The sequence below is a fragment of the Mercenaria mercenaria genome, chromosome 19 (genome assembly GCF_021730395.1).
Source record: "Mercenaria mercenaria strain notata chromosome 19, MADL_Memer_1, whole genome shotgun sequence".
In the NCBI taxonomy this organism is placed as follows: domain Eukaryota; kingdom Metazoa; phylum Mollusca; class Bivalvia; order Venerida; family Veneridae; genus Mercenaria; species Mercenaria mercenaria.
Genome location: NC_069379.1, coordinates 1028381 through 1042782, shown reverse-complemented (window position 1 = coordinate 1042782; position 14402 = coordinate 1028381). Strand labels below are relative to the sequence as shown.

The following is a 14402-nucleotide window of genomic DNA, read 5'->3' as shown; positions in this document are numbered from 1 at the left end:
TGTCCATTTATAACATATTCGTTTAAAGTTTTTTTTCTAATTTTACTGGAAATTATCGATTTATAAGCGTGTCAAAAGTGACATGTTACGTACTGTCAGTTCTTCGACCCTTCGACGGATGTCAAGATTCCATTTGAATACTGTGTAAGTTATATCTATACATGTTTATAAACATATAGTGTGAAAATTATAGAAATTAATTTGACATTTTTTTTTTGTATTTAACGCTGTTCTAAAATATTGCCCCTTGAAAAAAGTTAGATTCTATTTGAATGAAATATAATATTTTATATAAAGCAATGAATGGATTATATAATTTTTGTTTTATGTAATTAGTGTGTTTATTACTATGGTGTCATTAATCTCTTTAAGGTATACTGTTATGCAAATAACAAAAATTTGCATCCACCTGTCACTCTTCCAATTAACATAAGTCCCTGGAGGCATAGTCTACATCAAAGGATTAGGAACAGGAAATCAGTCTCTTTGATTAGTGATGGGCATCCAGGATCTGGTCAGAACTGGCTTTTACCAACCTACCACATACTAACTGCTTGTTTCCATAGTGATCCCTGTGACTTATGATTTTGGCAATTTATGGCATTGCATAAGATCTACACTGATAGCAGTAAATAAGTAATAACTAATGAACTACAAAACGCATTATTTTCTAAGCTAACAAGACTTAGTATGAAATTAATTTAAAATATTTAAAAAGAAATGAGCAGTACAGTTAGTTGTAAAATGCTGAGCAATTTTATTCTCACATGAAGATCACTGAGAATTACAAATTGTAATTTTTGTATGAACAAAAATATAAAATCGCCTTATTATAACTGGATCTGCATGTGTAAATATTGGATGATATAGCACTGATACAAAAATGTGGTTTACATGCATTTATTTTATAATATAGGCTAGCATGCTATGTATTGCTGCGATTGTCTAATATAATCTGAAAAGTAGACCCCTCGGAAGCACATTATCACATTGATAAAAAAAATGAATTTATAATAAAGAATATTTATTTACATAATTGTGTTGTTTTATCATATAAAATCTTGCTGAAAAAGTTATAGAAATACTACTTTCTCCATTATTCATCACACATTTTCCAGGTTGATTGTAGGTGTTATTATGACACCTGCTAATTAAATCCAAAGAGCTATAAAAATAAATAGATTGGCAACTTGAAAGGCATATAGAGCAAATCTCGCCAACCTCCCGTGACAAAAAAACGAGATCTCGTTTACGGGAAGTGGCGCTTTCTCCACGCGCCATTTTGTATGCGAAAGCAATTATTCATCGGTAAAATAATTATCACCGTATGACCACGCTTCTTTCGATGGCAAAAAACAACAACAAAAAACGTGTACTTCGTGTCTTAAGACCATTTCACATTTAACTAATTTTGTTTTAGAAGCTAACATGTATTTTAAATATAGTTTTAAAGGTACAAATTGTAACTCCATGCTCGCCGATGTTTGTTTTTAGTAAGATAACGCCGAATCACGCTCTGACACGAGCTCACGCGAGATTACAGCCAGTTGCCATTCTGTGTATTTTATACTTCTTTGTTAAATCCTACATTCAAGGTGTTGATAAAATAAAAGTTAATGTCAACCATTTACAATTATTATCTTGTAACACATTTCACCAGTCCAGATTAGGCCAGAGTTGACAGGGAGTGTTTAGAAATAATTTTGCCAAAAATGAAAGTAAAAGTAAAAAAATATAATTATATAATAAACAAACAATATCTATTAAAAAAATAAGACAAAAAGGTTTACGAAAAAATATTAATTGAGCTGTTATTGTTGGAGGCCATCTACAAAACGACTGTACTGTAATGGAGACAGATCCACTTGCACAATTTATTTTCACGCCCTGAGACTGAAAGGGAATCGGATTTCTCGCGATTATTACGGCATGGATTAAATAAATTTAGGGCCTATAATACAAACTACGGACCTGACACAAAGTGCTGACTGTAAATGTAAACACACTTTGCAGTTTGTATCCATTCAGAGCCGTCAGGATTTTGTCTGCTGCATGCACGGCTCCATTTAAATCAGCGAACATTGTTCAATTTCACGTCAGGGAACTTAAAGAACGAAAGGTTTCTCTCTCTCAAATGATTTTTTGATGCATCCTGCAACGCTATAAGTTTTTGGCATCTTTTTATTTTTCCATTCAATCACTTTAAATTAATAAAAACAATGAACAACCGTGATACACACAATGCGTTCTCTTTACAAAATGGCGTCTACTTTCACCTCGCTCTTGTTGCTACGCAACGTAATCGTTGAAGTGCCCGGATATCCGACCTGATCAATACTGATGGACACAGGTCCTGTAATATTCAGTATTTTGTGGATAAGGATGTGGTACTATGAATGTAATAGGAAAACAGAGGTCTTTGTGAAAGTACATTCAACACAAAATATTAAGCTTTTGTATAAGGAAAAAACAGGTTTTTTACAATAACAATGTTCCAAATAATGTTGAAGGGATGAGATTTTCTTTCTAACACACCAGGTTTGCTTAAACATGTAAAAATTTAATGCCACGTCATTTCAGCTCGGGATGGATGCCATATTTCTCATTGATAAAAATGTAAACAAAAAAAATCAGAGTGGGATTAGTATTGCAAGGGCATAACATGACATTCTACACAATGGATACCTTAGAACAGATATCGAAGATGCTACACAGGTCAGGCGGGTTAAATGCATAATGGCGATCACTTGAAATTCATCTTGAAAAGGTGGTTAATTTTAGTTTATTTACATGGTTTTTAATTTTCCCACAACTTCTCGGCGATTCACTGCAAATGTATTACTGCGCTGGACAAAAGGTAACTCTAATAAACAACGGGAGACAACTTAGGTGTCAGCACGTGTACGATTTTTAAAAAAACATGTCGATGATTATAATTTCTTATCAAATAATGAATCCTATTCAGATATTCGTCTTTAATATTAGAAAATTATTAATTTCTGTGGACATTTGTCAAAAAATATTACTTACATTGGACTACTTTGCGCATCAAACTGGTTTCCGCTTCAGTTGTGAGGCACTTCCGTTATACTTTTTGACAACAAAACACAAAATGAATCAATAAAGTCACTTATAAACCGACTGCTACTTAAATCAGTGTAAGTAAAGTTGTTGTTACAACATTATACATGTTCGTTATGTTATGAGATAAAGTTTATCTTGAACTGCATAATCCATTAATTACGTTTAGATGATATTGCATTTACAACTTATTTGACCCCATTTTTTACGTGAATGACAGTACACATTGATTGGACCTCTCAACCAAATTTCATACCTTATTTTAGGGATTTTTAAGACAATACATTTTCAAAAGTTTGTTGAATGTGTTTTGATATTTAAGTGCATTGTAGTTCATGAATACCAAGTTAAAAATTAATAATGGCAACATTTCTAGGCCCTTATTGTAAGCCACTAGACTTCTGTAACGATAAATGTTTAATGTATTAAGGGGAATATACTCTTTTTAGTTTTGGAATGTGGCATTCCTTGACCACCGTATCTTTTCTTATGCACTACTTTGTAAACAAACTAAATAATGTGTTTTAGCTTACATATGCGAAATGAAAAGCAAGACAGTGACCATATTTCACATTCTTTCTTTAAATTAGAATCTGTAGGACATTGATAAATGTTTGGACAAGGTGAAGCACTATTATTTTCGCACCAAAAAGTCTTAATTGTTGACTTTGAATGTACACAATAAGTCTTATGTAATTCAACAATAACTTTCTTGTTTCAGTTTTCTCATTTTTATTTTAGTGAGCAATCCTTTATTTACTTATAACAGTTGAAACAGTATCCATTTCATGTACCAAAACCTTGTACTTTTTTACAGGTAAATTTTGTCATACCCCACCCACTTTTTTCTAATTTCAAAGTATGCGTCCCCTTAAACGAGTAAAAAAGTAGTAGTAAAAAGGTCACCACTGAAGGTGTGGAAAAACTGCTCCATGGCCTATCCCCACATAAAGCCTCAGGACCTGATGAACTATCCCCACGCATCCTAAAAGAACTCCACCATGAAATTGCTCCTGTACTTGTCCATATATACAGGTTATCTCTCGAATCTGGCCTAGTACCCAGTGATTGGAAAAAAGCCACTGTAGCCCCCGTATTTAAAAAAGGTCTCAAGTCTAAACCTAGTAACTATCGCCCAATTTCCCTAACATGCATTGCTTCTAAACTCCTTGAACACATTGTTGTTTCCAATCTTATGACCTGTTTTGACAAGCATAAGCTACTTAGCCAGTTCCAGCACGGCTTTAGATCAGGTCACAGTTGTGAGACTCAGCTCATTAATTTCACTCAGGAACTTTACAATAACACTGAACAGGGTCAACAAACAGATGTTATTGTCATGGACTCTCCAAGGCGTTTGACAAGGTTGATCACATAAGACTAATTTATAAACTACAAAGCCTTGGTGTCAACCCACAAATTACCAATTGGGTCAAATCTTTCCTGTCCAACCGATCCCAGAAAGTCGCTGTTGATGGTCATTTTTCCAGTGAACTTCCTGTACTGTCTGGAGTTCCCCATAGGTCTGTTCTTGGGCCATGTCTCTTCCTGGTATATATCAGTGACTTACCAGACTCGGTCAAATGTAACGCAAGAATGTTTGCAGATGACACCATAATATACCTTACCATCAACTCCATTTCAGATAGTGTATCTCTGCAACAAGACCTCATTAACTTAGAAACCTGGGAGAAGACATGGTCCATGGAGTTCAACCCGGACAAGTGTGAAGTCCTTAGAATCTTTAGAAAGAAAAATCCCGTGGTCTACCCCTACAAACTTCACAACATAGAGTTAAAAACTTGTGAGGCAGCTAAATACCTAGGCATAACCATTTCCAAAGATCTAAACTGGTCCAAACACATTGACAATATCACTTCCAAAGCAACTTCCACTCTTCGCTTCATACAACGGAATGTGAAAACTGACAATAAAAAGGTCAAAATTGCTGCCTATAACACCTATGTCCGCCCTCAACTTGAGTACTGTTCAAGCGTCTGGCATCCTTGGCAAAAAAACCTCACTAGCAAAGTCGAAAATGTCCAAAGGTCAGCTGCTAGGTACGTCATGTACGACTACAGTTACACCAGTAGTGTTACACAAATGCTGAAAACTTTAGAATGGAATACACTCCAATATAGAAGGTTACACAATTCATTAGTAATGTTTTATAAAATAAGGACCCAGACAGTTGCAGTTGACCAATCTCATCTTATTCCAACTAGAAACATAAATTACTTAATCCCCATGTCTCCTACTTCCCAAGGACCATCCGTCTCTGGAACTCCCTACCAACTTATGTTAAATCTAGCCCCAGTCTCAGTATCTTTAGGGAGAGGCTGGCGGTGGTCAGTATGTAATTCTATTGCCTCTGCCCCATTTTAACTGTAGCATACTGTCTTTTTTAGCTTTTATTATTTTAACATTGTAACGTATCATTTCTTTAACAACTGTTTCTCTGACAGCGCCGCCCAGTGATAGTCGGAAATCGACGGTTCGGTGAAAGATGTAGATGTAGATGTAGATGTAAAAAGCAAGAAGGAGAATGGTTAAAAACAAGTTAAAAACAAGGCAGGTGTATTTAATTAAGTTGAGATGTGCTCAATCTGGCATACAGCCTGACTGAACACTGGCCCAGACGAGTTGACAACATCTGAACGCAAGGCATTCCAATGATATACTGTACGAGGGAAGAATGAAAATTTATGATAGTTGGATGAGGGTGAAACTTGAACGAATGCCTGGGAATGAGTGGTTCTGATTCTGGAAGATCTAGTGTTGGGTGTTAGGTAGTCCGGTAGTGGGATGGCGACCTGGTTATGCAAGATGTTATAAAACATAACCAGGCACTGGTCAATGCGACGGAGTGCAAGGCGTCGCCAATTTAGGGAAGTCAGCATGTTGTCTACACTGGATGTATGGCCCAGTGTGCAGCCCTGCGCTGCACAGACTCAAGCTTATCAATCAGAGTATCAGAGTGGGGGGACCACACAGTGGAACTGTACTTCAGCTGGGGCCGTACAAGTGTTTTGTATGCTTGTGATTTTTACCCTTCTGAGTGCACTTTGATGTTACGTCTTAGGAAACCCAATGTTTGATTTGCTTTTTTGGTGATGTTGTCAATGTGATCATTTCATGTAAGATTGTGTGATATAGTTATGCCAAGGTATTTTGCAGATGGTACTGTTTGTAAGATGGTTTTGTGTAAAAGGTACTGTGTTGGTATAGGTGTTTTACGCTTAGTGATCTGTAATACTTGGCATTTAGACGGATTGAATTTCATGTCCCATTTTGTTTCCCAGAGTTCCAGTTGCTGTAAGTCTTGTTGTAGTAGGCTTAAATGAGAAGAGACAGAGAAAGGTAGATGGCCATGTTATCGGCAAAGAGTCGAACTTTATATAGAGTGTTTAACAAAGTCAGGTAGATCGTTGATATAGATAAGAAATAAGAGAGGCCCGAGGACTGAACCCTGGGGAACACCTGAGGAGACTGGTATGATGCCTGATGTGGACCCATATCGAACGCCTTTGAAAGGTCAAGGAGTATGAGGTCAACTTGACTTTTCAGGTTCACGAATTGAAGGATATCTTCTACTAACATTAGTAACTGAGTTTGACAAGACCTCTTTTCTCAGAAACCATGCTGCAATTCATAGAACATATTGTTCTTTGTGAAGTGTTTTGTTATGCTAGAGGATACAATGTGTTCCAGGGATTTACACAAGATACAGGTAAGAGATATTGGATGATAGTTGGCTGGGTCTGACCTAGAGCCTTTCTTAAAGATGGGAGCGACATTCGCCATTTTCCATATATCTGGCAGAGAACTGGACTGCAGGGATTTTTGGAAGAGTTTTGTAAGGATAGGATAGATCACATGGCTAATATTCTTAAGTACGACCGGTCTAATTTGGTCGGGCCCTGCAGCTTTATGGGGATTAAGGTTGCTGAGTTTTTCGAAACCTTGTGTTGAAATTTCAATATCAGGCATAGGTTTCTGTGGGCTGTACGTTTCTTTTCCTGGGATCTCTTTACCTGTATCTGCGATATCCTGGACCTTCATATCAGCCTAAGGTTTCAGAGAGAGAGGAGATTTTGAAGTAAAAACTGACTGAAATTGCTTATTGAGTACTGTGGCTTTGTCAGGGTCCTGTGTGTGAAGTTTGTTGTCATGTTTGAGTGTGTCAGTGCCAGTGGAATCTTGTTTTGAGTGCTTGAGAAGGCTGTATAATTTCTTGGTGTTTGGTCTGTTATGTTGTGCTTGCATTTGATCAGTTTCGACGTTCACATTAAGGATGTCTTCAAGGTACTCTTCATATGCTAATTTGGTTTCTTTCCTACATTGATGTTTGAGACTAAGGTAAGTTTCCTTGGGAATTTTGTTTGTCTTATATTTCCTAAAGGCTTTATCCCGTCTTCTGTAGAGTCGTTTTAGGTTAACCTTGATCCAAGGGAATTTATCTTTGGTTGATGACATTTTAGACGGGATAAATTTCTTAATTCCTTCTTCAATAGAGCTGGCGATGGTCTTCCAAAGAGATTCTACTGATAAATTTTCATAGGAGTTTGACATTGTAATGGAGTTGTGGAATTCTGATACATGTGACCTAAGACCATCCCAGTCAGCCTTTTTATAGAGGTGGATTTGTCTAGGTTTTTGGGGCTTTCTTTGGGCAGATGCGTTTGACTGTACCAGGACAGCATCATGATCACTGATACCTGGAATTACACTGGTTCGTTTGACAATTGACGGGTTACTCGTCATGAATAGATCTAGGATGTGATTTTCACGAGTTGGCTCCTGTAGTAATTAAAATATAAAAAACAACAACTTAAGGTCATTTTTACCTATATTTATAGAACTTCTCTTTTTCCTACACCTAGCTATTTCTCGTGAAAGTTCATAAGTTAATGAAAAAAATAAAGAAAGGAAGTGTCTACGGTTACAGAGGTACAGATCCGTACTTCTAGACAAGCCTGTTAGGCTTTTTCTAGCGTTACGGACGTCCATTTTTCTAGAGATTAATGGTCATTTACATTTCAAATTTTTTTTGAAAATTTAAAAAAACAATCTCAAATTCACCTTATAGCAAATTGCGGTAATTTGCGTGTACGGATCAAAAATAATGTCTGATTACTTGAATTTCGTCTCTTTATCGACGAACAATGTATTTTCTGTCAGATTTTTTTGCGCGTGCATTGTACCCGTGGAATTTTAAAACTTGCGTGCAAGTGACTTTTAATGCGTGAATTACGCTGATTTTTGCGTGAATGGGAATGCTGTTGTTCGCTTTCAAAGCCTATTGGAATTGGAGAAACTGTTAGCGAACAGCATGGATCCTGACCAGACTGCACAAATGTGCAGGCTGGTTTGGATCCATGCTGGTCGCAAACCCACTATGTTGGTTTTCTCATGGCACGGCTCAAATGTTTTTTTTGCATGTAGCTCAGTCTGTAAGGCATTTGAATGGTCTGTCAGTATTCGACAACACCAGGTTAAGAGTTCAAAATCTTGCTGAAAATTTTCTCAAACTGATGCGATATAATCTGATAAAATAGATATCTATTTACAGACTTCAGGAAAGTTAGAAAAAATCTACCGAACCGAAAAAAAAGTTAGTGCACCGCATATGTTGCTTTTCTCCATCATATACGATCCCAGGTGTGATTTTTAGTCCATTTCTCATTAAATGTGTTCGGTCAACCCCTTTTATTTTCGTACATTTTTTCTTTTCATTACGACTGTCAGGCATTAATTTACTTTTCTTTCCCAGTTCTACTTCGGCATAATATGTTTGAGACACCATCTTGGTGTGTTCTCCGAGATGTTGCTGTTCTCAGGGTATGATAAATGCTGGTCAGTCAGACCGCATGCAGATTAAGAAACAGTGGACCGGTCATGTCTGTCAGACCAATGACTTTTCAGAAGTCTGCTATAACAATGATGTGTGTGTTCATCACAAAATGTGCAAAATGGTTGGGAAGGGAACAAGTTAAAGAAGTTAAGGAAATAAATAAAATTTTAACAAACTCAGTGTACAACTACAACAAAACAGGAAAGAAACATACAAAATAAGATAAGACAACTTTGTGATAAATTTTACAAAGTCAAGAAAAAAATATCAAGTTGGTACAGCATGATGTTCAATAACAGACATGAATCACTCAACCAGGAAGTGGCAGAAAGGTTCTTGATAATACTGCTAAGTCAATTCAAAGTTATTAATTTGACAATAACCGAAATAGGCTATGAAATGTGAAATGACTTTATTTTGCATGCTTAAAATTAAATGGTTTTGGCCAAAACTGCTATAAAATTTCAAAGTGATAAAGACAACTCATTGATTTTATAAATGTGAAAAATAGACCTTGATGCACTTATATGTCGATTAATTCTGATTAGTAAATGAATGCAAACCTCATTTGCTTTGACTGTTGCACACATAAAAACTTTCCCAACACTTCACTGTACTATATGTAACAACTTATAATTAAAGTTTGGTTTAACATGAGAACAGAACTATATTTTGTTTTAAATGTAAAATCTGGACTCTTTTGATTTATTGTCAACCAGCAATATATATTACTTCATAATTCATATTCAGTGATTTTTTTCACTTTTAGGGGAAGGGGGTCGGTGCCCTTTGGAGGGGGAAAAATACGACGTAAAACTAAGAAAAGGGGAATTTTTACTTGTGTTGAAATAAACTAGTTTCAAGTTTACTGATAAATTCAGGGCCTGTGACATGACATATAACACAATGTAGCATATTAATACCAGATAACCAAATAAATCTGTTCAAATGTGGAGGATAAGAAATCCATTTTTGACCAGAAAATGTTGAGTATTCAATCCACAGAAAAACTGAACTACCAAAATTTACAACAGACATAAGGTCCCTTCCTAACAAGCTATTGCTGAGTGGCTGCTTTTTTATTTCTGTTAAATTCTGACATTTGCAGTCCCAAAAAAAGGTGTATGCGTTGGACTAGTCCCTTCCCAAAGTATAAAATCAAACCCTGACCAACTAAAAGATGGAAAACTCAACACTACCCGACCAAACAAATAGAATGCAAATTATTTTCAGACTAACATTCAACAACGTTGTTGTGCAAAATGATAAAGCGTTTCGATGATACTGATTTATCAAGGAAAGTTACTCCAACCGGTGTCGATGTAAACAAAAAGCGAGATACCGCAGTGAACTGTTTTCTATTTGAAAATAAATAAATAAACTAGTGACATAATGATTTAATTGATTGGCATTTTTTATGTATTTTCGTAGGAGAATTTTACGCATCGGGAAGGGGAAAAAACATACTATTTTAAAGGGGGAATGGGGCCGAATTTCACGAATATTTTGGTGAAAAAAAAACACTGATATTGATGATATCAACATAAACAGCTACAGACACAAAGTGTAAACAAAGTCAACACTAGTACACAAAGTAAACTGCAGTTTACATAATATGTTACCTCATTATTCGGGTCCTTGTAGCTGATTTTCAGCGTATCCATTGCTCTTATCATAGCATTCATTGCCATAAAGATGTTCTGGTAGACAATCTTGATGAAACTTCTCTTGTCATCTTCTGAGTACCCAGAACCATGAATAATTCTCATTTGTTTGATAAATGTGCTTTTGCCACTCTCTCCAGTCCCTGAAACATAAAAGCACAGAGTCTATGTTTACATGATATATCGAGTTTGTATGTGGTTGGATTGACAAGTTAAAGTAAAGTTATAGTAAATTAACTTTTTATCTGTTTTGCTCTCACGATTACAGATACAGCAAAAAAAGGAGCTGCGTTCAATAAACGCTTGATGCCCCCGGTGGCATGCTTGTCGATACAAAGCAACCTAAGTCCAAAACGAGGTAAAGTTCAAGGTCAAACTGAGGTCAGGTGATGTCTGAAGATGAGGAATGGTCACAGGTTACATGTGCATTAGTAACAAGTCATTCTAGTAAGGGGTACTGATACTAGACGAAACGGTCCCATTGGGTTAACCTCGTACGTACGTACGAACAGACAGGACAATCACTATTTGCCTCGCGCATCAGAAGATGCCAGGGGCATAACAAATAACCACTCTTTCCTCTTCAAAGGAACACCCATTTTACTTCTGACGCCATTTTGCACACAACAAAGTAAGATAGCTGTAACAACACCATCATCAAGCATAGAATAGTCCTTACCTTTACCTTAAAAGTGATTTGATATTTACTAGGTTTAGCATGATGCCATTGCTTGCAATGTTACACATGTTACAGTTAAAGCATGTTCAAGCAATTATTAACGTACCCAATTAGCGGATCACTTCCTCTAATTGCTTGAAGGAATCATGGCAAGTCAACAGCTGGAAATTTCACGGGTGGTAAACGCGCATTCCAATTCCCGCTGATGGGAACAAAAACCCACCAACCTCGATTTTGTATAAATTGATGTGCAACACCAGCACCGGACGTCGCGCAACCCATTTTAAGCGTATTCCCTGCAGGAATTGGATTGCGCGCTTACTATACGTGATGCTTAGGCATGGGCACTGAAATGATATAGACATGTGGGACCTACCCACTTAATTCCCTAAAACATAGATATGCCACATTCGAAGCTGTTTTTTATTAAAAATGGGTGGTGCTATTGCGAGAAGAACTTGCACAGATAATATACTGTGATATCAAAAAATTACAGCATCAAAACCACTTAATAATCTATGCTACTAAGTACTATAAACAGATTGCCAGCTGGCACGGTGTTGGCCAGAAATTCAAGTTTTGGTTGACAAAGTTTTATGCTAGTCTAAAAGTAAACATTCACGGCCAGATCGCCATGAAATCTGAAGACGTCCTGTTGTGAATGAATATTCACAGTTTAAGAAATCAGATCATGACACTGATCATCAAATTTGGATGTCAATCTCAATTTCGGGTTTCAAACTGGTAAACATCATTACATGTGAACGTCAAGACACTTCACACTTGCTGCCTTACATGCACACTCATAAAGCTACCAATGAACCAAATGTGCACAGACCTTTTCAACTCAGCTATACAGGATAGCATAGTCATTCATATTTTAGGCAGTCAAAATAATGATTATGCAAAAATAGAAATGACAAATGTAACCTGAAAACAACTAAGTTATGTTAGATATAACGATCTAACACCTATATTATAACATAAATATACAAGATAAATATTTAAATAATACATGTGTTGGACGCAAACCCAACTGTCACAGCAAATTTTAGTGAAAAATACAAGATTTTAATAATTATTAATATTCAAGATGGCCGACTCTGCATCAGATTTGGATGCAACTGAACCGTCTTCAGCTAAATAATAAAGTCATGGTATGTTTGAGGGATAAGTTATACGCACCAAGCAATAGAAGTTTAAGTTCTCTTCTAGCATCCCTTTTGTCTTTGCGCAGTTGTCGTTCGATCTCCTGATTGATGCGTTTTTGTTCCTGTTGTTCAGCGCTCAGACAGCACGCCATCTTGGATAGACCTGACGCTCACGGTCAGTGAGTCAGGCCGGTTTTACGGAGTTCCTGCCCCAGTCTTAATAAGATACCGGCGTCACGGGCCCCGGAAAGAACCCCTCTTTCAAGTTAAAAACAAATCGAAGCCCTATCTTGGCTCCTTGTGCAGATAACATCCAAAATAACAGACGCTAATATTGGTTCAGCTTCTGCATAGCCTCTGCTACAAACAGGGTGTGGTAAAAATTAGGGTAGTCCAAAAAATGGAACAGCAATCGATAAATATTTAAATGCGCAAATTTCCGTGTTATATAGATTGCGAAACAAACAGAGCGTCCCTCAAATTAAATGATAATTTATAATAAATCAATATGTTCATTTACACCTATTGATAGTGTTCAAAAATCAACAATACGGCATCAAAGTGTATTAATGGAATAGCATAATTAATGGCGTACAGTAAATTGAAAGCGGACACCAGGATACCAGCTACAAACGCACACTTATATACACACCGCGCACTTTTTTCGGTACCAGCAAATGTTCGGTTCAAAGCCTCGCTTCTGCCCAAGGTCTGTGCATATGAAATGAGCCGGTGAAATTTTATTGAATGAAAAAGTATTCTGAATGAAACCAAAATAATGAATTACAGCATTGGAACAGTTTGGCGACAATTTGCCGTAGCTGTTACGGAAGAACCGTTGCTCTCAAAATGAATTACATACATAAATATAATATGGCTTAACATCGTCAAATACTTAACAAATTAAAAGAGTGGCAGTGACACTATTTATTTTAAATAACAAATTGATATAGATCTAATTTGTGCTGTAGGCACAAACTATATATTTTTTGTGACCACTTTAAATAACAAAAACTGAAGAAAAATACGAAAATGTTTCTCGATGTCATTTATTAATTAATGTATTTAATAAAACAGTTTGTGCTACTGTCGCTAATTTTTGCCGGGCAATTTCGCAAAAACTTGACGAAAAATACGATAATATCATATACTTAATGACATAATAATAATAATAATAATAATAATAATGGTAATAATAATAAAACACTTATTGAATAGCTTATCGGTCAATAGTCAAAACTATTGACCGATAATTAAGCCATTATCTATAGGCCTATATAACTTCTTAAATATAATTACAGTCGTAAAAAGGTCTATGATATGGTGAAATAGAATTAAAATATGTTCCTGTGCTAGTTTTCGAGATATTAAATTAGCTCTTGAAAGATTAAAGAGATTCGAATATATTAAGCTAATTTTAAGACATCATTTGAAATTATTTAACGTTAAATTTACGTTTTTATATCATATATTTTATGTTAAGAAGACAGCAAAGTTGCTGTTTCTAAAGATTTACCCATGGGTTGATATTAATTCATAAAATGAGTTTCACTTCCAGACTTTATTCTACGTTTTTCGGATTTATATACATGACGTTACGTTCGCCATTACTTCCGGTTTATCAAACGGGCAGTTCTACCTTAAGATTATATTTTTTTCAAAACAAATATGTTTCTAGCTTGAAATTGATGCTTTCAAGAATTACTTTGTATTTATTTAATGACAATTGATGAAATACCGTGTTTTGTATTGTGAAATCATTTAATTTCGCTGGCACGAAATTTCGTGGTTTTGGCCTAAACGGCTGTTTCGTGGGAACGTAAATTCGTGGATTTTCAATTAAAAAAATCATACTATTCACAGGAACAGATCTAGTGGAGGCATGTAAAACCTACACGTGTCAAACAGCACTCCAAGTCATTCATTGTGAGCGGTTTACATGTAACATATTGTGATGTGATTAGCGTTTTGTT

General features: G+C 36.0%; 1 protein-coding gene across 1 annotated transcript; it reads right to left on the bottom strand.

Moving 5' to 3' along the window:
* Window positions 1-10458: 10458 nt before the first annotated feature.
* On the bottom strand, window positions 10459-12816 carry LOC123542843 (guanine nucleotide-binding protein G(q) subunit alpha). Its single transcript, XM_053531140.1, has 2 exons — window positions 12464-12816; window positions 10459-10742 (listed from the first exon to the last, which is right to left on the bottom strand). Exons 1-2 carry the CDS (start codon window positions 12579-12581, stop codon window positions 10474-10476), a joined length of 387 nt encoding a protein of 128 aa, XP_053387115.1. The 5' UTR covers window positions 12582-12816; the 3' UTR covers window positions 10459-10473.
* Window positions 12817-14402: the final 1586 nt, after the last annotated feature.

Coding starts and splice junctions, on each gene's coding strand:
- LOC123542843 (XM_053531140.1), bottom strand. CDS start 12,581: ATGGCGTGCTGTCTGAGCGCTGAACAACAGGAACAAAAACGCATCAAT. Junction 10,743..12,463: donor ACTTAAACTTCTATTGCTTG/GTGCGTATAACT, acceptor TTTATGTTTCAG/GGACTGGAGAGAGTGGCAAA.